General features: G+C 43.0%; 1 protein-coding gene across 2 annotated transcripts in view; it reads left to right on the forward strand.

Moving 5' to 3' along the window:
• The window catches only part of LOC120060608 (TOX high mobility group box family member 2-like), a 124,002-nt gene that overhangs the window by 91,006 nt on the left and 6,489 nt on the right, over positions 1-26,507 (forward strand). For both annotated transcript variants that reach the window (XM_039009985.1, XM_039009986.1), the window contains 2 exons: positions 11,446-11,673; positions 18,845-18,925. In XM_039009985.1, coding sequence (XP_038865913.1) covers positions 11,446-11,673; positions 18,845-18,925 — 309 coding nt within the window. The remainder of the gene's footprint in view (positions 1-11,445; positions 11,674-18,844; positions 18,926-26,507) is intronic.

Below are 26,507 nucleotides of genomic sequence, written 5' to 3' on the forward strand. Positions count from 1 at the left end.
TTTTCAGGATACATTTTTTTCAGACTCACTGACTGTTACAACGTTTTGGGAGCTTGACTTAATTTTATTTCATTTAATATGTTGCGTCACTTGGCATTTCAGACAGACAGGATAAAACAGCACCACCATTTTAAAAGCAGCAACATAAAAAGCCTATTGTTGGCTGCCATTATTGACAGAATCATAGTGAGTATATGGAAGGTGAATCGAATGTTTACGGTCAGAATTAGCCAATCAACATATTTTTCAAATCAGTATGTGATTATAAAAACATGAATGGTCATATTCAAAGAGCATAACCTCAAGAATATACTGAATACATTTGTGGCTAAAATTGATGAATTCTGCTGTTTGAAGTTAAGTAAGCAATGAAGTCTCTACCATACAGTCTGTGCAGGCCTGAGACACATCTCATACGATCTGCCTGCACTGTTGCCTTCAACTGGAATAGACGTGACATCTTGTTTGGCTTTCTATATAAATCACTTTCTTAGCTGCAGGTGGAATGTTTTTTGTTGTGGATGTTTCATTTGACAAAAAGATGGATGTCCATCAATGGTATTCTCTAGACAATATGTCTGCCTGAAAATAATAAATGTCAGGGCACTATGATTCGCTCTGAATAAAAACAAATATCTGATTAAAGAAAGTGTTTCATAAAAGTAAATCTTTGCTTTGAGAGGCTTATTATTCATGGATGAGAGTGAAGTAATGAAGAAGTGTATTAAAGGATTGAACATAAAAAACAAATGAGCAATTATTGCAGCTCATGAATATCCATGCTGCTAATTCAAATAACCTTAGGCAACTGTTAAGACTAATGAATATTTAAAACAGCATGGTCATAGAGTTTTTGAACATTGCATTAGCTGACTTTCTAAGATGTACAAGAGTAAACAATTGAATCTGGAGAACTGCTTTTAATCATGATGAAAAAAGTTCTGCTGTTTCATGTTGCAGTGCATAATAGTTCCAGTACAGTAAAGTACTGATATTTTATCATGGAGAGAAGACGCACAACAAGGAAAAGAGTACTTACTATTTAGTATAACTAACATAAACCTCATACGTTTCTAATACCAATATCCAGAAATCTAGGGCAGAGGGAAAGCATTGATTTACCAGATTGGGACACACTCCAGACAGACAAAACATGTTGCTTTTCTACGCTAGTCTGAAGAGGGGAACCTGCTTACAGTACACATCGACAGTGGGACAAATGGCCCATTTGCCCACTTAAAAGGGGCTCGCTATTTCCTTTGAAGGATCAGCATGGCGAGCTCGTCCTCGATCGCTAGGGCGACGCAAATTAAACCTAGCACACAGCGAACCTGTGGGGGATAATGTCCCATTATCAGAGTCATTTGTTTCAATTAAATGCTTTGTGATTCTACAATAGCAGCCGCGGCCCCGTGCACGAGGAAGCCATTACTCTCACCCAGGGAGCGACTGTGGTTCGGGCTAAGAGTCAGTTCTCAGGATTAGGCCCTACTACCTACTTTCACCAGCAGTAGCGTTCGCTTAACACAGCTGCTTTAGGCCTGCAAGCAAGAGAGGGTGTAGCACACATATGCCTACAATACAACCAGTGACACTTTCTTTGAAGGGACTTCATAACACATTCATAACCCATACATAACATTATCATTAGCAGTACATGAGCATTTCTTTATCCCAACAACCGCAAGTTAATATTTACCTTATGTCTCAGTAACGTCACTTGTCCTGCACATCCTTTGGGGCGAAGAAGTGAAGATTATAGAGCTAGAATAACGAGAGAGAATAACAGGCCTGAACTCTGAGCCACAGAACCGGTTGCTCATTTTCCTGTTTTAACCAAAGAACACTGAGACAGACTGAAATGTTATTCTTAGATACACTGTCTTACAATATATTTTTTTATTATAATTTGATTTATATCTCGCTATGTGTTTCTCTTTCTTTTGTGAAATGGTGTTTGAAAGGGATCCAAATGTTTGGTGTGGTGCTACACTAGTGAAGTGACTTTGACACCCCTTTATCATCTAGTCTTTCGTATGAGACAATGCACGTCAGCGGCCAAACAAAGCCTGTTGCTCTGACAATACCCCACCCCCTCCTCACAATTAGCATATAGTACCTATGGCAACCAGCTGCCATCATAATAGCCTGTCTCGTTATGTTTGGGCACCATCGCTGTACCATCTCATGGCTCAGCAGGAAACGCAGAGCGAAAGAGGCTAGGTATGAGTCTTACTGGCTGAGCATGTTGCATAAGGTGTGCACATGGAGGAGATTATGGTTGTGACTAAGCTCACTGATGCTCTTCTCAGGAAAATACTGCTTTTTTTGTTGAACATAACCCTTGACTTGAATTAATGGGTTACGGCAGAAGCTCAAATCAGCTTGGCTTTCTGCATCAGCAGGGAGTAGCAAGCAGTTAGCTCCTACTGTACATGGGTATATGTCAAGCCTTGTTTAGTAGGGAAACCATTGCTGATTTCTAAGGACCTCCTGATTACCTCCTGAGTCTTTCTAAACAACAATGCATAGCTTCAGTCTTTACATATATTGTCTATCAATTTAAAAGTAGTTACATTTTAACTGAAAGCTAGTTACAGTACAGTGCATTCGGAAAGTATTCAGACCCCTTGACTTTTTCAGTCTTTTATTTTTACAGTCTTGTTAAAAAATGGATTTTAAAAAATCTCATCAATCTACACACAATACCCCATAATGATGAAGCAAAAACGTTTTTTTAGACATTTTTGCAAATGTATAAAATAAAAAAAACTGAAATAACACATTTACTTAATTAAGTATTCAGACCATTTACACAATACTTTGTTGAAGCATCTTTGGCAGCGATTTTTGTTTTGAGTCTTCTTGCGTATGACGCTACAAGCTTGGTACACCTGTATTTGGGGAGTTTCCCCCATTGTTCTCTGCAGATCCTCTCAAGCTCTGTCAGGTTGGATGGGGAGCGTCGCTGCACAGCTATTTTCAGGTCCCTCCAGAGATGTTCGACCAGGGTCTTGCTGTGCCACTCAAGGGCATTCAGAGACTTGTCCCGAAGCCACTCCTGCCTTGTCTTGGCTGTGTGTTAAGGGTCATTGGAAGGTGAACCTTTGCCCCAGTCTGAGGTCCTGAGTGCTCTGGAGCAGGTTTTCATCAAGGATCTTTCTGTACTTTGCTCCGTTCATCTTCCCCTCGATCGTGACTAGTCTCCCAGTCCCTGTCGCTGAAAAACATCCCCACAGCATGATGCTGCCCCTACCATGCTTCACCGTAGGGATGGTGCCAGGTTTACTCCAGACATGACGCTTGGCATTCAGGCCAAATAGTTCAATCTTGGTTTCATCAGACCAAAACATTTTGTTTCTCATGGTCTGAGAGTCCTTTAGGTGCCGTTTGGAAAACTCCAAGCAAGCTGTCATGTGTGTTTTACTGAGGAGTGGCTTCCATCTGGCCACTCGATAAAGGCCTGATTGCTGGCATGCTGCAGAGATGGTTGTCCTTCTGGAAGGTTCTCCCATCTCCACAGAGGAACTCTGGAACTCTGTCAGAGTGACCATTGGGTTCTTGGTCATCTCCCTGACAAAGGCCTTTCTCCCCCGATTGCTCAGTTTGGCCGGGCAGCCAGCTCTAGGAAGAGTCTGTGCCTCAACACAATCCTGTCTCGGAGCTCTATGGACAATTCTTCGACCTCATGACTTGGTTTTTGCTCTGACATGCACTGTCAACTGTTGGACTTTATATAGACAGGTGTGTGCCTTTCCAAATCATGTCCAATCAATTTAATTTACCACAGGTGGACTCCAACCAAGTTGTAGAAACATCTCAAGGATGATCAATGGAAACAGTATGCACCTCAGCTCAATTTCGAAGTCTCATAGCAAAGGGTCTGAATACTTATGTAAATACAGTATTTCTGTTTTTAACCTTTTAATACAGTTGCAAATATTTACATTTGTCATTATTTCAGCTTTGTCATTATGGGGTATTGTGAGAAAAATATATAATTTAATCAGTTTCAGAATAAGGCTGTAACGTAACAAAATGTGGGAAAAGTCAAGGGATCTGAATACTTTCCGAATGCACTGTATGTACTGTAAGTGTAGTTACCCATCCCCATTTAGCAACGTGGCAGGTTTAGCCTGTTGAAATTACATATTGTGCCTGCATCTCAAAATGCAGTAGAATGCTCTGCGGAGTACTTTCCTTTTTCTCTCTCCAATAGAACATAAAAGTTCCCCTACGAGTATACCTGCAGTTAGAGTGCAGTATAACTGCAGTTATTCTGCAATTACTGCATCCAAAATACCACAGTCGACTGCAGTCACTGTACTTTTACGGCAATCTTTTTTTGTAAGGGTTGATTGATATATGAACAGGTTGTGGCCCTGTGATGACTCTGTTGCCTGACTTTCCGTTGCCGGCCATCTCTCCTGCTGGTCTGATGTTTACAGAGAAACATAGCAAACGGCAAATAAAGGGTTTGAATTGTTCCCTCAGGCTGTTGCTATGGAAATAACCCAGCCGTGGTAGACCATTCATGTTTGACTAATTGTTTTTCTCTTCTTGTATTGCCACTCAGTCTGCAAAGCCCCATTCAGAGGACCATGTCAGATAAAACAAAGAAAAGATAAATATAATATTTTTCTCAGGTTGTTTTTGTTGTTGGGGGGACTGAATACCATTTTGAGTTGAAAACAATAATTATTCCCCCCACCCCCTTTAAATTGCACGGTTGCGTCTACAGCAACCCACTGGGGCCAATTAGAACGCTAGCGAAGCCAGGAAGTGTGTGGCAGATGCTTTGCCACTCTTTATAAAGAGCCGACCTGCAGGGGCCTCTCCAACATCTCGTTAGCGAAGTGTTAACGTAATTAGTTTTCACTTAGGACTGTTTTCGCCACATTACCAAATACGAGTCCTCAACTTTAGCAATTTGTGCTGATTAGTTAGGTCCACCGCTGGGCGAGGCATTAGAAATATGAGACCCACCACCTGGATTCAGTCCTATGTAGCAAAATTTGAAATCGTGTTTTTTACATTGGATACAAGTGGAGACTCAGAGATAGAAAACGGTATGTCATACACTGCAGTTGAGGAACAATGGGAAAATAATTCTGGTTTGAAAGTTGATAAACTTGTAACCCCACTTTTGAGAAAATATCCCTTGAATATTTTGGTCCACCTACTGGAGAGCTCTTCTTTGTCTGCACCCATTCAGCATTGTTCACACCCTCATAAGTCTTAGCCCCACCCATCTCTTTAATGATTCATATGTGAGGCCATGTGCTAAACAGAATGAGTAGTGTAGTAAACAACCAAAGATTTTAAGACTAAGAGTGACAAAAGTAGTAGCCTACAATATGGAAAAACTCCAGGTAAAAATACACTTTATCTAGTCCTTGGCCTATATCCTAATCTTTGGTGCAGGTCATGTTGTTATTCACATTACCGTCTCTGGTAAACACACACTATATAAAATACAATCAAAGTGTATTTGTCACATCCACAGGATACAGAATGTGTACAGTGAAATGGTTAATTGCATAGTAGCAATATCAAAACCAGGAAGTCTCCAGGTAAAAATATTTAATAAATATTTATAATTCTTAGATGACGCTTACCAAGACACACTTGTCTAAATTGATGGGTCATGTGAAAGAAATGCTATAATCCACCCCCAGACACAACTGGGTAACTTGATAGGTCATGTAATCATCTGGCGAAGTGTGTAGCTAGCCAGCTAAACAATGAACCAGGATAATCCCAACTCATACTACTACCAATACAAACATTGTCATAGCTGCAGCATGAATCTGCCGGTTGCTAAAGCTAACCAACTAGGTTCAATGTTATCTAGCTAACATTAGGCTATAACTAGCAATTATCCTGGCCAATTGATTTCTGATTAGAATAATATTACTTCACATATAGTACATGTAATGTTAGCTAGCGAGCCAGCAAGCTAACGTTCGCTTGCTAGCTAACAGTGCACTTTAACTTGCAATGAAAATGACTTTCTGATAAAATTAGAAATTTATAATATATGAAAATGTAGCTAGACTCTTACCCGTGTACATGGATGAACGCTTCACGGCAGACTGGAACCATTTAACTCTGTTTTGTTTGTAGCTACATGTTTGGCCAGCGTTGTGTCAGGTCACTCTGGTTCACACCGACCGTGGCGTGTGCAGAAAGTAGCCCATCACAACTCATTCCAACAAATGTGTCGATAGCACCTGCTAAATTCAGGGTAACAATGTTGTTGAGAAAAGTAGCAAACTTTTGTAGTTTTCGATGGCTAACATTATATCTTTCAAAAACACTTCGGTAGCAAGGACTATTAACACATACTTAGCAGCTCAAGTTATAGACAGAAGCACGCTACATGGTAGACCAATCCAAACTTATGTCCAGCCTATCCATTATCTCAGACAATCATGGCTAGCAGGAAGGTTCCTGGCTTTTTCCGTGGCTAATCCAACTAGGCTCGTAATTTGCACATTTTATTCGTATTTGCAGATGGAATACACTTTTGTTATTGAGGCACATGAGAGTTCACATGTTCCAGAAGGCATTTCGGCCCAAAAATGCATTTAGATCATTTTTTAAAGACTTTCAAATGCCTCTCCTGTGAAGTAGTGACGTGCGACATATGCCCAGCTTCCTGGAACGGGTCACATGTCTCCTTAATATTGACAGTAGTGCCATTGTGCATACTATAATAATATGCACACCATTTAGAAGATGCTTTTATCCATAGCGACTTATATTGACAGCATATATTTTCATATTGGTGGCCCCATTGGAAATTGAACCCACAACATTCACCTTGCTAGTGCTATGCTCTTACCAACTGAGCCACACAGGACCAATCACTCATCATTTGAGATTTGGTTCATTTTTACCTGTTCAATTATCATCTTCATGGGAGGTTGCTGGTCGATGTTATGTCCGGTTTGCAAGTTAAGTCTGTATACTGTATGTTTGAGGAAAAACACTGTAAATATTTTTCATAAATCATCAAGAGTTCTGAGGTTTTCAATTGCGGGATGTCTGCCTTGGTTGCAATTTCCTGAGCCAATACCATAACGTGTGCATTTACACTTCCTCTTCATAATTGTGTGGGCTGAACAGTATTTCCATTTGATTTGTGTGGTTCTCTGGACATATGCCTGGATATACTCAGGGTTATGATGCTCAGTCAGACGTATTACTTACAGATGGACAGTGTGACAAGAGTTGAAATGGTTTCCAGATGTGTGTGGTTTATAGTTTAAGCATAAACGTCAGTCTCTTGTTGGTATAGGTAGGGCTGGGAGGTTTTCCTTGTGACCATGTGACTTGACTAGGAAAAAATCTGGACCTTATCTATAACCAGCAATAACTAGATAATGTAGAGTTGTAGAACGCACCTTGGGAGCATCTGGATTTGATGTGTATATTCCTCTGTAAATTTAAACACATTGCGATCCGTCACCACAGAAAAGCAATGCCCATTTGGCTATTTATGGACCAACAAAGGCTTGGTCAACAGCTGCATTAAGCACTCATCTTATGTTCGGGTCTATTTTCCATAGACTTGAAGGCTTTGGTTACTGCTCTTACTTTTCTTGCTAGAACAGGTCACAGATTTTAGTTTCCCCCTCCCCAATCTTTAGTTGATGTTCGAGGATTTGTAGTTAATTTGCTGCGCTATGCTTGTACCGCTCAACCAGTCTTGCTGGCTGCATCGTATAGCTCCCACTTGCATCAAGTACCTCACTGACTCTACTCACTCCAAAAAGCAATAGATCTTATTCGTCAGCTCTGTACGCTGCCCGTGGCGTGTATACATTCCCAACCATTTGAAATCGATACGCAGCACTTGGGAATTGTTTCAGGGATAACCTTACCCTTTTGGGTTTCATTTTGCTTTTCATTTTATGTGTAAATATAGGTATGTGCTGGAGCCTCTGATTAAACAACCCCTCCCTTCCTCCGCAGCTCTCTCTCTCTCACTTGCTCTATCTATCTGTCTCTCTCCCTCCCCTCTCTCTCTTACCCCTCTCTCTCCTGTTTTGATAGTGATGCAGGTATCAGGCTGTCAAATCTAATCTCATCTTCTCTGTGCAGTGCTGTCCATTCAGAATTACAGCAACCACTCCCCCCTCTTCCCCACCCCCCTCTCCCTCTTCTCCTCTCTCCCTCTTCAAATTTCTGACAACAGCCATGCTGATTGTATGGGCCTGGGCCTGACACTTTCAAATCCAGTTCTTGGCTTGCAAACTGAAAATCTATTACCGCCTATGTACCATTTTGTTATATGTTTATAGTAAAGTGCAATAAGCAATTGGTGACCGTGCAGTGTAGTGGTTGGAGTGTGGCCATTACTATTTAGATCTGTAAACAAGACTGGATATATCTTCAGGTTCAGTTAATTTGAAAGACCATCTTGCTTTATGCCTTCAGTAAGCATCTTTTACTGTACTGACACTTGAATGTATAGACTACCCAGCTTAACAAATGCTACTCATCCATTCCAATTCATCAGTATTCTATTCCATCTCAGTCAATGTTCCATTGAAGTGTCATTTCTTGTCTATCTAGTGTAGCCTACTATCATTCTGAATACAGAGGTAAAATGAGAGAATTTCCTTTTTTTCTCTAGCAGTTCACTTGTTTTGCCGCGCTTTCAATTTATAAATATAAATGATTTTTCCTGGAGATTATTTTGCTTTTCAGTTTGTCATTCCATTAGCTCTCCTCCAATTTATTCACACTTCACATCAAAGGCAGAGGGGAACAGATGTCATTTCAAACGCTTTTTTTTGCCTCATTGCATAAATGTGAGAGATGATTGTTTTTTTATGAAACCACACACTCATGGAGAATTTTTTTAAACTATCCAAACCAGTCTGTGGAAGAGAGAGAGAGAGAGAGAGAGAGAGAGAGAGAGAGAGAGAGAGAGAGAGAGAGAGAGAGAGAGAGAGAGAGAGAGAGAGAGAGAGAGAGAGAGAGAGAGAGAGAATGGGTGCATTTTCACTTTGAATAGGGGAATCTTCTTTCATTTCAATTCCACATCACATCCAAAGTTATATTCAAGTGACCCCTTTTCTTATACCCAAACATTCGGGAGCCTCCGATTCTGATGAGCTAATTTCATGCTGTTTGGAAGATGTTGTTTCGGCTTCAAATGGTTTCTTAAACAATGACATTTCAAAGGCAATCATTTCTGTTTAGAAAGCAAAGTTAAAAGCAAGACAACCCCAGCTCTTAATCCCATGATAAGTATGCATGATGATTGTATGAAATTGGAATGCTTTTAAACATCCTGGAGTTGCCGTTTGATAGTTGCTAGTCAAGTGATCATTCAGAATTCTTTCACATGGTTTGTGTCCCTGATTGCCTGTTAAAATGAGAGCAGTATGGATTAATGTTTTTTTTTTACGGAGCATTTTCAAAGTACTTTTATTTAGTCAAATCTAACATTAACTTGGCATTTGGAGATAAATGGATTGTATAGACTAATCATGTGACGGTGACCATGCCACCTGAAAGAAGCCCTGAAAATGGTCCCACTTGAGTCATGAGACATTCTGAATGCATGCATCTTTCATTCCATCTTTGTATTTTCTCCCCAATTTCAATCTTTTCTCATCGCTGCAATTCCCCAATGGGTTCAGTAGGCAAAGGTCGAGTCATGCGTCCTCCGAAATATGACCCACCAAACCGCACTTCTTAACACCCGCCAACTTAACCTGGAAGCCAGCCGCACCAATGTGTCGGAGGAAACACCGTTCACCTGACGACCGAAGTCAGCCTGCAAGCGCCCGGCCCACCACAAGGTGTTGCTAGAGTGCGATGAGCCAAGTAAAGCCTCCCCGGCCAAACCCGGACAACACATGGCCAGTTGTTCGCTGCCCTATGGGAATCCCGATCACTTCCGGTTATGATACAACCCAGGTCTGTAGTGACACCTCTAGTACCACGATGCAGTGGCTTAGACCACTGCGCCACTCGGGAGGCCTCATTCAGTCTTTCAATCATCTACTGTAATTAATCATTATATATTCAGTCATTATGTAGGCTATCAAATGTGATTATTTTTCTTTATGTTCCCCAGGACTCAGGTTGCGGTGATCTTAATGGCACATCAAGTCGCAGTCACTTCTCCCTTCCATCCTCCATTAGCTACAGCCTCTTTCCACTAAATGTTTGAATTGCTTCCCTCTCCTCAAATGGTTGATGGGCTCTACTCACTTCAGGAGGAATGCAATTTCCATAAACAATCACACCGAGGCTACGTTGACCTGGATTTGACTTCTTCGAAGCTTTATGTGCCAAATGACAGATGTATTCATATGCATTTGATTCACGTCAATGTCAAATATATGCACAAAAGCTGTACTTTACTGTGGAAAATATAGTATGATGGCCATTTATCATCATTCTTAAATAACCCAGCACATAGTCCTTGAAATAAATTGTGATATGCTTTTATTTATCCAACAAATTACTATTTAGAGCTGCAGTTTGGAATGTGTCTACTCAAATCCTTTAGATAATCTCATCCCGGGAATATATTTTTATTGATTCAATTCTCAATCTGGCCCACATAGTATCATAGCCACCTAATCATCCCAAACTTTCAATTGCCTTGCTCATCCTCTCTCCTCTCCCAAAAATTAAATACATTAAAAACAACAAACACACACAAAGTCGAGTATAAAACAGCATGTAGAGCGAATGAGTATTATAAAACAACATTTCATTGTGATAAGGTACTGCCTAGTGTCCTCCTCCAGACCACGGTACTCTGCCAAGTTTATCTCCCTCAGAGGGTGTCCTAAAATGTTCACCATACTATTGGGAGGTAGAGATACTGGGCTGGGGTGAGCGTCTCCTAAAATGTGCTCCGTACGGGCGGCAGCTTTCTGTCAGCCTCCATTCTCCCTCATCCTCAGCCAAATTGATTTGTTTTCTTTCTCTTCTCAGAAGAAGGGGCTGTTGCTTTTCTCAGAACCCTCCTTTTCTGGTCCGCTCGTGTGTTTTTGTTTGTGGAGGAAATCGAGTAGTCCTGTTCCATCCATGTCGTATTTGTCAATAATAAAACAGTGTTGCTCTCTTTCCTTGTCGAGGGTTTTCCCTACAAGAGGTGATCTTACCTGTCTCTCCACTGTCTCGATGGTGATACCATTGTGAGGACGTCGGTTCTATAGTTCAGTTCCTTCCAGTAGTGTTGACCTTTCACATTTACAGCACCCCCCTTTCTACATAGACAACAACAACATAAATCGAGCTTCCACAGACTAACCATAGAATTACAATAGGTGGAACCAACAACCGATTTCATTGAGATCCTTATTTGTTGGGAAAATGTTATGTCCATTGTTGCTTACAATCCTCGCTCTCCCTTTCTCCCTCCTCTCCTTCTTTCCCTCCATCACTCCTTTTCTCTCTCCCTTCCAGATAGGGGAGAAGCGGCCATCCTCGGAGATGATGAAGCCCAAGCCCAAACCGCAGAAGAAGAAGAAGAAAAAGGACCCCAACGAGCCGTCGAAGCCCGTGTCGGCCTACGCCCTCTTCTTCAGGGACACCCAGGCGGCCATCAAGGGCTCAAACCCCAACGCCACGTTCGGGGATGTGTCCAAGCTAGTGGCCTCCATGTGGGACAGCCTGGGGGAGGAGGCAAAACAGGTGCACACACACAAACACACACACACTCATACACAGGTGTGTCTGCACAAATGCGCGCGCACGATCACACACACACACACACACACACACACACACACACACACACACACACACACACACACACACACACACACACACACACACACACACACACACACATTGCTGAGTTACCAGTAGATGGAGCAAGTGCACAAGCAGACATTCCAAGCCATTATACGTAGTAATTACCAGAGCACAGAGCACAGTGCACAGAGATAGAACTCACCTTAATGAGCTAGTTCTGCTCTTTCTAAAGATAATCTATCCGTTCATCCCCAGAGTCCCTTGGCTCTCATTAAAATTATTTTATTTTCTACATTTAATTAGAGCCAAAGAGAAGAGCCTCCATGTGTAGCAGCAACTGTAGAAAAGTCATTTGACAGAAAAACCTGGCCAATGTCGATAAACACCCACTGTTTATTTAGCAATGGAGTACCCCCTTCAAACAGTCCTGATAACAGCTGATACAGAGCAGAGCCAATCTTGTTATAATCTAGTTTCCCCTATATTGTACTGTATTTTAGGGCAGGGCGCTAAAATACCTGAAGTGGCATCCACAGCTGTTGTTGTCACCTGGATTTTCAATTGAAAGCAGTTGGAGCTCAATTTGATTTAGTAGGATACAAAGATCAGAGAAAGAGGGATGGGGATGGGGGGAGGGGTTGGATAAAGGCAGGGGAAAGTGAAATCTTGGCCACTGCTTTAATGCATCCTTCCTTCTTCCCTCCCTTTCTTGAAGTAATCACTGATCTGACATGGATCAGGGATCTGTCTGGATGATGAAAGGTACATAGTGGAACCTTTGTTTTCACCAATCCAGTCACGTTAGATCAACGATTACTCCAAGGAAAGGAGGAAGAACGGAAGCATTCCCTTCCTCCTGTCACCAATCCTGCGGTTTAAGGTATAGGGCAGCCGTACAGTGTTTTGTGTTCAGTCAGTGTACAGTACTGTGTAAAGTATAGGACAGTACAGTGTTCTTGTTTACAGTGTACAGTACAGTATATATGAGGTATATGAGCACAGGCAGTCTGTTGTACTGTACTGGAGCCGCTATGTTCTCAGTTCTTCTTCTGTGATGAATTGCACTTTTGACAGCCGAGAATGTGACGTTCTCATTTCCGGACATTTTTATTTATTTCTGTTGCCTGGCATTTTGAAACTGCCCAGAATACAGAATGATAAAAAATATGTCCTTGGATTTGCCTCAAGGACATCTATCTGTCTCTGTCTCTGTCTCTGTAGGACAATAAGCTGTATTGTTCATCTTCATCTCCACCCAACAGTCTCAATAGCAAATTGCAAAATTAAGATTTTTCCTTTATACCATGCATTTGGTCTCGTCTCTCTTTAATATTATAGTTATTTTGTAAAAAAAACAAAAAATATTCTAGCTATCAGGGAGGTATGACGAATTAACCAATAGCCACATATTCTACGTAGAACTGAAGACCACATTTCTGACCAATTTCCTTCAAAAGTAATTTCCATAAATGTCCAGTGATGCTATCCATTGCCCATTGTAATCCCATCCATAAGTATCCATCCTAGATCTTCAGAGCACCAGTTGTTATGAATTAAAGCTGTTATGAATATTGTTATGGATGAAACTGCAACACTCATGTCCTGAATGGTGTCATGAATGGTGTTATGAATGATTTATGTATACTCAAGTGAAGGGTTACGGGCCGTATGTAGCCCAGCGGCTAAGGAGTTGGACCTGTAACCGAAAGGGGGCTGGTTTGAATCCCAGGACGGACTCTGGAAAAAAGGCGGGAATTGATGTGGCAACTGGAGGGCTACTCGGTTCACATCCTGAAGACATTCCCTTACCGTTGGGCCCTTGAGCAAAGCCTTTAGCATGCTCTTCATCCAGGGGCGCTGCACTGTAGCTTAACCCTGTGCTTGTCTCAGTAAAGCAGAAGACATTTCTGTTGTGTGCTGTAACATGCACAATAAGTTTGTATTGTATTTTTAATAGTTGCGCACTACAACATTGCATATGTATTGCTACTTACAAGTTTGAATGTAAAGGCCACAAATTGGAATACCTCTAAGTAACACATTGCAATCAGACCCATCTAAAATACATTACAATGAACATCTCATTCCAAAATTATCAAATAAAATAAAATCAAAGTTTATTTGTCACGTGCGCCGAATACAACAGGTGTAGTAGACCTTACAGTGAAATGCTTACTTACAAGCCCTAACCAACAGTGCAATTTTTAAGTAAAAAATAGGTATTAGGTAAACAATAGATAAGTAAAGAAATGTTTTAAAAAACTGTAAAATGACAGTGAAAATAACAGTAGCGAGGCTATATACAGGTGGTACGGGTACAGAGTCAATGTGCGGGGGCACCGGTCAGTCGGGCTAATTTAGGTAATATGTACATGTAGGTATAGTTAAAGTGACTATGCATAGACGATAAACAGAGAGTAGCAGTAGCGTAAAAGAGGGGTTGGCGGGTGAGAGGTGGCGGGACACAACGCAAATAGTCCGGGTAGCCAATGTGCTGGGGCACCGGTTAGTCAGGCTAATTGTGGTAATATGTACATGAATGTATCGTAAAAGTGACTATGCATCGATGATAAACAGAGAGTAGCACCAGCGTCAAAGAGGGACACAATGCAAATACTCCGGGTAGCCATTTGATTATCTGTTCAGTAGTCTTATGGCTCGGGGGTAAAAGCCGTTGAGAAGCTTTTGGTCCTAGACTTGGTACCCCTTGCCATGCGGTAGCAGTCTTTGACCATTTTTAAAACCTTCCTCTGACACCGTCTGGTGTAGAGGTCCTGGATGGCAGGCAGCTTAGCCCCAGTGATGTACTGGGCCGTACACACTACCCTCTGTGGTGCCCTGCGGTCGGAGGCCGAGCAGTTGCTGTACCAGGAAGTGATGCAACCAGTCAGGATGCTCTCGATGTTGCATCTGTAGAACCTTTTGAGGATCTGAGGACCCATACCAATTATTTTCAGTGTCCTGAGGGGGAATAGGTTTTGTTGTGCCCTCTTCATGACTGTCTTGGTGTGTTTGGACCATTCTAGTTTGTTGGTGATGTGGACACCAAGGAACTTGAAGCTTTCAACCTGCTCCACTACAGCCCCGTCGATGAGAATGGGGGTGTGCTCAGTCCTCCTTTTCCTGTAGTCCACAATCATCTCCTTTGTCTTGATTACGTTGAGGGAGAGGTTGTTATTCTGGCACCACCCGACCAGGTCTCTGACCTCCTCCCTATAGGCTGTCTCGTCATTGTCGGTGATCAGGCCTACTACTGTGTCCTCTGCAAACTTAATGATGGTGTTGGAATCGTGCCTGGCCATGCAGTCGTGGGTGAACAGGGAGTACAGGAGGGGACTGAGCACGCACCCCTGAGGATCAGCGTGGCAGATGTGTGGCTAACCTACCCTCACCACCTGGGGGCAGCCCATCAGTAAGTCCAGGATCTAGTTGCAGAGGCAGGTGTTTAGTCCCAGGATCCTTCGCTTATTGATGAGCTTTGAGGTTACTATGGTGTTGATGTCAATGAATAGCATTCTCACGTAGGTGTTCCTTTTGTCCAGGTGGGAAAGGGCAGTGTGGAGTGCAATAGAGATTGCATCATCTGTGGATCTGTTTGAGTGGTATGTAAATTGGAGTGGGTCTAGGGTTTCTGGGATAATGGTGTTAATGTGAGCCATGACCAGACTTTCAAAGCACTTCATGGCTACGGACGTGTGTGCCACGGGTCTGTAGTCATTTAGGCAGGTTACCTTAGTGTTCTTGGGCACAGGGACTCAATCAGGGACATGTTGAAAATGTCAGTGAAGACACCTGCCAGTTAGTCAGCACATGCCCGGAGCACACGTCCTGGTAATCCGTCTGGCCCAGAGGCCTTGTGAATGTTGACCTGTTTAAAGGTCTTACTCACTTTGGCTACGGAGAGCATAATCGCACAGTCGTCCGAACAGCTGATGATCTCGTACATGACTCAGTATTGCTTGCCTCGAAGCGAGCATAGAAGTGATTTATCCCATCTGGCAGGCTCGTGTCACTGGGCAGCTTGCGGCTGTGCTTCTCTTTGTAGTCTGTAATAGTTTGCAGGCCCTGCCACATCTGACGAGCATCGGAGCCGGTGTAGTACGATTCAATCTTAGTCCTGTATTGGCACTTTGCCTGTTTGATGGTTCGTCGGAGGGCATAGCAGGATTTCTTGTAAGCTTCCGGGTCCCGCACCTTGAAGGCGGCAGCTCTCACCTTTAACTCAGTGCGAATGTTGCCTGTAAACCATGGCTTCTGGTTGGGGTATGTACAGTCACTGTGGGGACGACGCCCTCGATGCACTTGGTCAGATTTGCCAAATGGAGGGTGAGAGAGGTCTCTGTGTGTGGAGTAAAGGTGATCTAGAATTGTTTTCCCTCTGGTTGCACATTTAACATGCGGATAGAAATGAGGTAAAACTGATTTAAGTTTCCCTGCATTAAAGTCCCCGGCCACTAGGAGGGCCTCCTCTGGGTGAGTGGTTTCCTGTTTGCTTATTTAATTATACAGCTGACTGAGTGCGGTCTTAGTGCCAGCATCCGTCTGTGGTGGTAAATAAACAGCCACGAAAAATATAGATGAAACCTTTCTTGGCAAATAGTGGGGTCTACAGCTTATCATGAGATACTCTACTTCAGGTGAGCATCCGGCCATGATTGGGAGTCCCATAGGGCAGTGCCCAATTGGCCCAGCGTCGTCTGGGCCGTCATTGTAAATAAGAATTTTTTCTTAACTTGCCTAGTTAAATTAAGGTTACACACACACACACACACACACACACACACACACACACACACACACACACACACACACACACACACACACACACACACACACACACACACACACACACACACTGACCAAAAAGTTATTTTGTTGGCATTTACGTATGTCCCCATATTTCCTTCACTTACTTGCTGTGCTGTTTCGTTGTTCATTTGTTCAGTGGTTTCATTCTCAACCAGGATTTCTATGGAACGCCATTTGGGTATTGCGTGTCAAATAACACAATTTGACGTGTCAAATAAGCTTGTTGACCAATCAGGACCTGAATATGACTGCACGTCACATAATAATTTAATGCGTTCATAAATTTTTTACGTCTTTATTACACATTGATTATACTATCACTCGTATTTCATATGTCACGACAATTCATAGATACGTATGCTATGATGCTGGTAAAGTTGTCTCGCGCACCTACATTGCTGGTCAGAAAAAAAAGCTAGCTAGCTCATGGATGCAAACAATGTTCTTCCCCAAAAACAAAGCAAAACGACATAATCTTAGCTAATCCTAGCTAGCTAACTATATCATCTAAAATAACCCTAATTTATAAGACAGTTATTATATTATTAATAGTGGTCATACCCATCTATGTGAAGTTCTTCTATTTTGATGGCAAACCGCAAATTCCACTATTGTGCCTAATCCTTATTGTGGCTAGCTTCACAACACATAACCCGGTCCGATCGAGCCTCACTAGCCAGATGAAGCTAGCTGGCTGCTTATAACGTTAGCTTTGGGCAACAGGGTTAAGTAGCTGGCTAGCTATTTATTTTCATGAATTGAAGTTGAATTTCAATAGGCGAACAGCAAGTGGCAACCTAGATAATACTTACTCAAAAGGATTCCTAAATCATTGCTAAGAATAATGAAAATGACTGCAGTTTCTACTGGTCATTGTTTTCAGGCTGGTTGTATTAGTGCTAGCTAGGTACCAAGCTAAAGCTAGCTATCCCAGAAGTTGCGGTCGAACAAATTATGCTTTATTACCAACGCGGTATTGTAAACACATCGTTCGTGGCCGGTGTTTGCTTGTTTGCAGACTTTTGTACAGCTTTGACAGTGCTACTGTATCTTTTTAGACACGCCAAGACCCAAACGGCGTTCCATAGTATGTATGTCGTGAAGCTAATAGCAGTGACGCTAATACTGTGTAAATCTGGTAGGGCAACATCTGAAAAATAGCGCACTTGGTAGTGTGTACCGGTGCTCGACCAGTCGGCGAAAGCCAACATCACCCACGACAGAGAATGGTTGATTGTCAAGGGGAATGAATTCCATTATCTTGGCTTTAATGGATTTCACCTTTGAGTTGTCTGGCTGAAATTGTCTTACTCTTTTAAATGACTGCTCGACTTGTTGACTGCTCAATCCACACAACAGACATTGTGGGCTAGGTTAAGAATGCTGCGTTGCGCGTGTAGCGCAACATTTTACGTGGCGTCATTACGTAATGTACCTACGTTATATATGTATGCACGGGTGCTTTGATATCGGTTTTTAACATCGGCGTTAAACTAGACGTCGGGCCGATACCGATGTTGACATTTTTAGCTAATATCGTCCGATTCCGATATGTTCATCGATATATCATGCATTCCTAGCTGTAACGTAACAAAATGTGGAAAAAGTCAAGGGGTCTGAATACTGTTTGTATTTATATCCATTTTAGAATCAACTGTCAATTAAAATGCTGCAATACTGTCCTTCTGGAATTTTAAGCCATTATGATGTATTCACTGGAAGCAACCAATGGTGCATCAGGGCTTAAGTGTTATTTACCCCACAACCCTGGTCTCTTGGGGCTTACTGTGCTTGTTATTTACAACCCCCCTCGACATACACACATGCCAACATGCGTGCACACACACAACACACGCTCATTCACAAACCATTTATATATTTTTATAGAATTGCACCAACATTTTGAGTTTTTTATTTTACCTTTATTTAACTAGGCAAGTCAGTTAAGAACAAATTCTTATTTTCAATGACGGCCTACTGGGGAACAGTGGGTTAACTGCCTTGTTCAGGGGCAGAACGACAGACCTTTACCTTGTCAGTTTATGAGTGTATGATGCAATGGATGTTGCAGTGTTAAAATGTTGAGTGCCAGTTAATTTCTCTAGTATAGAAATTATGTCTTTCTACAATGGAGGAAGTCCTCTTGAAATAAGGAAGTAGTATGATGTGGAAATGGAAGGGTTCTGTTTCATTGGCTCCAATGGAAAGGGAACCTTTTTTGAGAGTGTGTTTATGTGCACATTTCTATGTTTGTATGTGGGTAGACCTCATCTCACTCTCTTTTTCCTTTGATTTCCAGGCGTACAAGAGGAAAACCGAGGCGGCCAAGAAAGAGTACCTGAAAGCCCTTGCCACGTACAGAGCCAGTCTCGTTTCCAAGGTAACGCTTATGACACGCCAGGCTTGCTTAAAGTGATGATGGATTGGATGAAAAATCGCAGCTAATGGTGGGGGAGGGGCTAACGGAGAGTGGAGGTAGGGTGATGCAACAAGACTATAGCATACGAGGGACAATACCTTATTTCCATAGGTTGGGGGTTGGAGTTGGAGTTGGGGTTGGGGTTGGTGTTGGGACAGTTGTTCTGATAGAGGGAATGTCATACTATTCCCTCCTGTATGCCAAAAGAGCTATTCAGTAAAGAAGCTTGGTTAGAAAGGGCATATTTTGATGTTATTGCCTGTAGGTATGCCCTCTATTTGCATACAATATATTAAGCATTTCTCGGTGAAGTCAACACCTGTTGTATTCGGCGGCATGTCACAAATACTACTTTATTTTATTTTATTTATATATATTTCATTGGGCCATTATCTGTATCTGTCTTCATAGGATATATCTTGTCTATGGCTATTCATACAGGACACATGCATGGAACTCTTGGTTTGTTGTTGTTATTGATGCAACCATTGTGTCTTCTGTTGCATTGCTTGGGAGTGCACATCCAATTCAACGCTACACATAATTGGGTTTTTGTAGCATTTTTTCAGTGACACCTTGCTGCTAATTTAGATGTATGGCATTCTCCGTTTTCCCTATGAGTGATGGCACCCTATTTCTTACTCAGCAACATGGAGAGGAAGGAAGAAATGGTGGAATTGTGTTGTTTAGTGCCGGGTCGCGTTAACAGCCCACAATGTAGCGTCGGGGAGATTCCTTTTGTCATTCCATTTGTTCTTCTGGCAAACAGTCTCATTTCCCTGTGTGTGTGTGTGTGTGTGTGTGTGTGTGTGTGTGTGTGTGTGTGTGTGTGTGTGTGTGTGTGTGTGTGTGTGTGTGTGTGTGTGTGTGTGTGTGTGTGTGTGTGTGTGTGTGTGTGTGTGTGTGTGTGTGTGTGTGTGTGTGTGTGTGTGTGCGTCTGTGTGTGTGTGTACGTGTGTACGTGTGTGTGTGTGCCCTCTCCATTCCCATCCATCTGTCAAGGTGTCCATTGATCATTATCCGGTGGCCCGGCAACAATTCATACAAATGGGCACCGTTGCCCCTGTAATCAACACTGATAGGTTCAGATAAGCAATCTGACAGCTCATCATAGGGGTTGGGTGGGGGAGGGGGGAGCAAGGCGAGGGCTGCACCTGCTCTGAATGATGCACCCATGATATACATGAAGAGTCAATAAGTCTTTTGATATCTTTCAAGGATTTTATGTAATCTGTCACAAGACATCTATTGGCCCTTCTGAGTACTTGGCCCTTCTGGGTGTTTGTAATTATCTCTGGTCCTCTGTGTGGCCTTATTATCAAAATATATGAAATTATTAAATAAGATGATTACATTTTATCGACTAAGTGAATACCTTTTGGTGTTTAATATGAGGGTTTGGTAACACTTTACTTGACACCAAGCTTCATAACATGTTATGGCATGGTCATAACCATGTCATAATATGTCAAAACAGATGACATAACTTGTCATAACCTGTCATAATATGGTCGTAACACGTTACACCTGTCGTGACATATATTCAGTGGTGTAAAGTACTTAAGTAAAAATACTTTAAAGTACTACTTAAGTAGTTTTATTTGCGTATCTCTACTTTACTTTACTATTCATATTTTTGCCAACTTTTACTTTTATTTCACTATATTCCAAATGAAAATAATGTAATTTTTACTCCATACATTTTCCCTGACACCCAAAAGTACTCGTTACAATTTGAATGCTAAGCAGGAAAGGAAAATTGTCAAATGCACACACTTATCAAGAGAACATCCCTGGTCATCCCTACTGCCTCTGAACTGGCGGACTCACTAAACACACATGCTTCATTTGTAAATTATGTCTGTGCGTTGGTGTGTGCCCCTTGCTATCCGCAAATAAATAAAAAACAAGAAAATGGTGCTGTCTGGTTTGCTTAATATAACGAATTTGAAATTATTTATACTTTTACTTTTGATACTTACGTATATTTTAGCATTTACATTTACTTTTGATACTGAAGTATATATATGTACAGTTGAAGTCGGAAGTTTACATACACCTTAGCCAAATACATTTCAACTCAGTTTTTCACAATTCCTGACATTTAATCCTAGTAAAAATCCCCTGTCTTAGGTCAGTTAGGATCACCACTTTATTTTAAGAATGTGAAATGTCTGCCCACAAATTTTCTATAGGGTTGAGGTTAGGGCTTTGTGATGGCCACTCCAATACCTTGCATTTGTTGTCCTTAAGCCATTTTGCCACAACTTTGGATGTATGGTTAGGGTTGTTGTCTATTTGGAAGACCCATTTGTGCCCAAGCTTTAACTTCCTGACTGATGTCTTGAGATGTTACTTCAATATATCCACATAATTGTCCTCCTCATGATGCCATCTATTTTGTGAAGTGCACCATTCCCTCCTGCAGCAAAGCAACCCCACAACATGATGCTGCCACCCCCGTGCTTCACGGTTGGGAAGGTGTTCTTTGGCTGGCAAGCCTCCCCCTTTTTCCTCGAAACATAACAATGGTCATTATGGCCAAACAGTTCTATTTTTGTTTCATCAGATCAGAGGACATTTCTCCAAAAAGTACAATCTTTGTCCCCATGTGCAGTTGCAAACCGTAGTCTGGCTTTTTTATGGCGATTTTGGAGCAGTGGCTTCTTCCTTGCTGAGCAACCTTTCAGATTATGTCGATATAGGACTCGTTTTACTGTGGATATAGATTTTGTACCTGTTTCCTCCAGCATCTTCACAAGGTACTTTGCTGTTGTTCTGGGATTGATTTGCACTTTTCGCACCAAAGTGCGTTCATCTCTAGGAGACAGAACGCGTCTCCTTCCTGAGCGGTATGACAGCTGGGTGGTCCCATGGTGTTTATACTTGCGTACTATTGTTTGTACAGATGAACGTGGTACCTTCAGGCGTTTGGAAATTGCTACCAAGGATGAACCAGACTTGTGGAGGTCTACAATTTCTTTTCTGAGGTCTTGGCTGATTTCTTTTGATTTTCCCATGATGTCAAGCAAAGAGGCACTGAGTTTGAAGGTAGGCCTTGAAATACATCCACAGGTACACCTCCAATTTACTCAAATTTTGTCAGTTAGCCTATCAGAAGCTTCTAAAGCCATGACATCCTTTTCTGGAATTTTCCAAGCTGTTTAAAGGCACAGTTAACTAAGCGTATGTAAACTTCTGACCCTCTGGAATTGTGATACAGTGAATTATAAGTGAAATAATCTGTCTGTAAACAATTGTTGGTCAAATTACTAGTGTCATGCCCAAAGTGGATGTCCTAACCGACTTGCCAAAACTATAGTTTGTTAACAAGAATTTTGTGGAGTGGTTGAAAAATGAGTTTTAATGACTCCAACATAAGTGTATGTAAACTTCTGACTTCAACTGTGTATATATATATATATATATATACACACACACACACACACACAGTACCAGTCAAAAGTTTGGACACACCAACTCATTCCAGCAATTTTAGTGAAGCCATCAAAACTATGAAATAACACGTATGGGATCATGTAGTAACAAAAAAACTGTTAAACAAATCAAAATATATTTTAGATTTGAGATTCTTCAAAGTAGCCGCCCTTTGCCTTGATGACAGCTTTGCACACTCTTGGCATTCTCTCAACCAGCTTCATGAGGTAGTCACCTTGAATGCATTTCAATTAACAGGTGTGCCTTGTTAAAAGTTCTTTTGTGGAATTTCATTCCTTCTTAATGCATTTGAGCCAATCAGTTGTGTTGTGACAAGGTAGGGGTGGTATACAGAAGATAGCCCTATTTGGTAAAATACCAATTCCGTATTATAGCAAGAACAGCTCAAATAAATTATTTTTATAGTCATGTTTTTTTTGTAATATTTTAAATAACAGAAAATACACTTTATGACACTGTCAAGAAGCATTATGACCACCATAATCATATAAACCAGATAGGCCAATTACTTACATAGCCTTATGTCAGTCATCAGTCAATAGGGTGTCTTGTCCTGCTCCTGAAATCTGCTCCTGCGTTCATCCCAGTCATCAGCAACAGAGCATTGGGGTAGGTGCATGTCTGACTTCAATATCTGTGCAATTACAATGATCATTTAATATGTTCAATATGGTCAGTTTCAGAAAATGTTATATAACATACACATACTATTGATAGTAGGCTATGGTTTAATTGAATATTTTGCCTTGTGTGGTAGGTTTTGTGGGTTTTGACACTCTTACTGTATGTACTGTAGGTGTCATAACCAGCCATAAAATAATGCAATATATGTCACAACAGGTCCAAATCTATGTGTCATGACAGTGTTATGACCATATTATCACAGGATATGACAAGTTATACCAGCTGTAATGACATATTATGACATGGTTATGACCGTAAAGTAAAGTGTTACTGAGGAGGTAAGCATGAAATTAAAAAATAAAATAAAAATGACACATTTATTTTACTATGTCAGTATGTATTTGTTGTCAAAGTTTTGGCGTCAAACTGATAGCCGTTGTGAAAAAAGTCAATAGTTGGATGAGTTGCAGAGTTAATTAAAAATAATGCCATTGTTGATTAGATGCTCTTTTCATTAATTAGGCTATTTTCTCTTGAATCATATGGTCTATCTACTAGAAATGAATGGACCGTATAGACACAGATATAACAAATGTTGTCACACCCTGGCCTTAGTTATCTTTGTGTTCATTATTATTTTAGTTAGGTCAGGGTGTGACATGGTGAAGTATGTGTTTTTGTATTGTCTAGGGGGTTGTATGGTTTAGAGGGTTAATGAGAATAGATGGTTTAGTGTTGTGTGTAGGTGTCTAGGAAAGTCTATGGTTGCCTGAATGGGTTCTCAATTAGAGACAGCTGGTTACTGTTGTCTCTGATTGGGAGCCATATTTAAGGCAGCCATAGGCTTTAGCTGTTGTGGGTCATTGTATATGTCTAGTCTATGTCGAACGTAAGTAGTTTGTGTGTGCACTTGCGTTTGTAGTTTCACGGTCGTTTGTTGTTTTGTTAGTTTGAATAAGTGTTTCGTGTTCCGTCTTCGTATAAATAAAAAGAAGATGTATTCATATCATGCTGCGCCTTGGTTCTCTCTCTCACATCAAGACGATCGTGACAGAATGACCCACCAAACCCGGATCAAGCAGCATGACAAGCGGCAACAGGATCAAGGCATCAAGGATTCATGGACATGGGAGCTCCCTCGTGAAGAGCTGGAGGCAGCGAAAGCCGAGAGGAGGCGATATGAGGAGGCAGCACGGAGGCAAGGCTGGAAGCCCGCGAGTACTACCCAAAAATTTCTTGGGGGGGGGGCTAAGAGGTAGTGGGCCGAGGGCAGGTAGGAGACCTGCGCCCACTTCCCAGGCTAACCGTGGAGAGCGGGAGTACGGGCGGACACCGTGTTACGCAATAGAGCGCACGGTGTCTCCTGTACGTGTTCATAGCCCGGTGCGGGTTATTCCACCTCCCCGCACTGGTAGGGCTAGATTGGGCATTGAGCCGGATGTCATGAAGCCGGCCCTACATATCTGGCCACCAGTACGTCTCCTCGGGCCGGCTTACATGGCACCAGCCTTACGCATGGTGTCCCCGGTTCGCCTACATAGCCCGGTGCGGGTTATTCCACCTCCCCGCACTGGTCGGGCGACGGGGAGCATTCAACCAGGTAAGGTTGGGCAGGCTCGGTGTTCAAGGGAACCAGTACGCCTGCACGGTCCGATATTTCCGGCGCCACCTCCCCGCCCCAGTCCAGTACCACCAGTGCCTCCTCCACGCACTAGCCCTATGGTGCGTGTCTCCAGCCCTTTACCACCAGTGCCTAAACCACGCACCAAGCCTCCTGTGTGTCCCCAGAGTCCTGTGCGTCCTGTTGCTGCTCCCCGCACTAGCCCTGAGATGCGTGTCCCCAGTCCGGTACCACCAGTTCCGGCACCACGCACTAGGCCTAATGTGCGCTCCCAGGGTCCAGTATGCCCTGTGCCTTCTCCCCGCACTAGCCTGAAGGTGCGTGTCCTTAGCCCGGTGACTCCAGTTCCGGCACCACGCACCAGGCCTACAGTGCGCCTCATCCGGCCAGAGCCATCCGTCTGCCCAGTGCCATCTGAGCCATCCGTCTGCCCAGTGCCATCTGAGCCATCCGTCTCCCCAGCACCATCTGAGCCATCCGTCTCCCCAGCGCCATCTGAGCCATCCGTCTCCCCAGCGCCATCTGAGCCATCCGTCTCCCCAGCGCCGTCTGAGCCATCCGTCTGTCCCGAGCCATTAGAGCCGCCCGTCTGTCCCGAGCCGTCAGAGCCGTTAGTCAGTCAGGAGCCGCTAGAGCCATTCGTCAGTCAGGATCTGCCAGAGCCGCCAACCAGACAGGATCTGCCAGAGCCGCCAACCAGACAGGATCTACCAGAGCCGCCAACCAGACAGGATCTGCCAGAGCCGCCAACCAGACAGGATCTGCCAGAGCCGCCAACCAGACAGGATCTGCCAGAGCCGTCAGCCAGCCATGAGCAGCCAGAGCCGTCAGCCAGCCATGAGCAGCCAGATCCGTCAGCCAGCCATGAGCAGCCAGATCCGTCAGCCAGCCATGAGCAGCCAGATCCGTCAGCCAGCCATGAGCAGCCAGATCCGTCAGCCAGCCATGAGCCGTCCAGCCAGGATCCGCCAGAGCCAGCCAGCCAGGATCCGCCAGAGCCAGCCAGCCAGGATCCGCCATTCAGTACGGTGCTGCCCTTCAGTCCGGTGCTGTCCCTCAGTCCGGAGCTGCCGTACCTCAGTCCGGAGCTGCCCCTTATCCTGGTGCTGCCCCTTATCCTGGTGCTGCCCCTTATCCTGGTACTGCCCCTTATCCTGGTGCTGCCCCTTATCCTGGTGCTGCCCCTTAGTACGGTGCTGCCCCTTAGTCCGGTGCTGCCACTTAGTCCGGTGCTGCCCCTTATTCCAGTGGGGTTAAGAAAGCGGGTAGTGACTATGGTGGGGTGGGGACCACGACCAGTGCCAGAGCCGCCACCGTGGACAGACGCCCACCCAGACCCTCCCCTAGACTTTATGCTGGTGCGCCCGGAGTTCGCACCTTAAGGGGGGGGTTATGTCACACCCTGGCCTTAGTTATCTTTGTGTTCATTATTATTTTAGTTAGGTCAGGGTGTGACATGGTGAAGTATGTGTTTTTGTATTGTCTAGGGGGTTGTATGGTTTAGAGGGTTAATGAGAATAGATGGTTTAGTGTTGTGTGTAGGTGTCTAGGAAAGTCTATGGTTGCCTGAATGGGTTCTCAATTAGAGACAGCTGGTTACTGTTGTCTCTGATTGGGAGCCATATTTAAGGCAGCCATAGGCTTTAGCTGTTGTGGGTCATTGTATATGTCTAGTCTATGTCGAACGTAAGTAGTTTGTGTGTGCACTTGCGTTTGTAGTTTCACGGTCGTTTGTTGTTTTGTTAGTTTGAATAAGTGTTTCGTGTTCCGTCTTCGTATAAATAAAAAGAAGATGTATTCATATCATGCTGCGCCTTGGTTCTCTCTCTCACATCAAGA

The sequence above is a fragment of the Salvelinus namaycush genome, chromosome 16, assembly GCF_016432855.1.
Source record: "Salvelinus namaycush isolate Seneca chromosome 16, SaNama_1.0, whole genome shotgun sequence".
Lineage (NCBI taxonomy): Eukaryota > Metazoa > Chordata > Actinopteri > Salmoniformes > Salmonidae > Salvelinus > Salvelinus namaycush.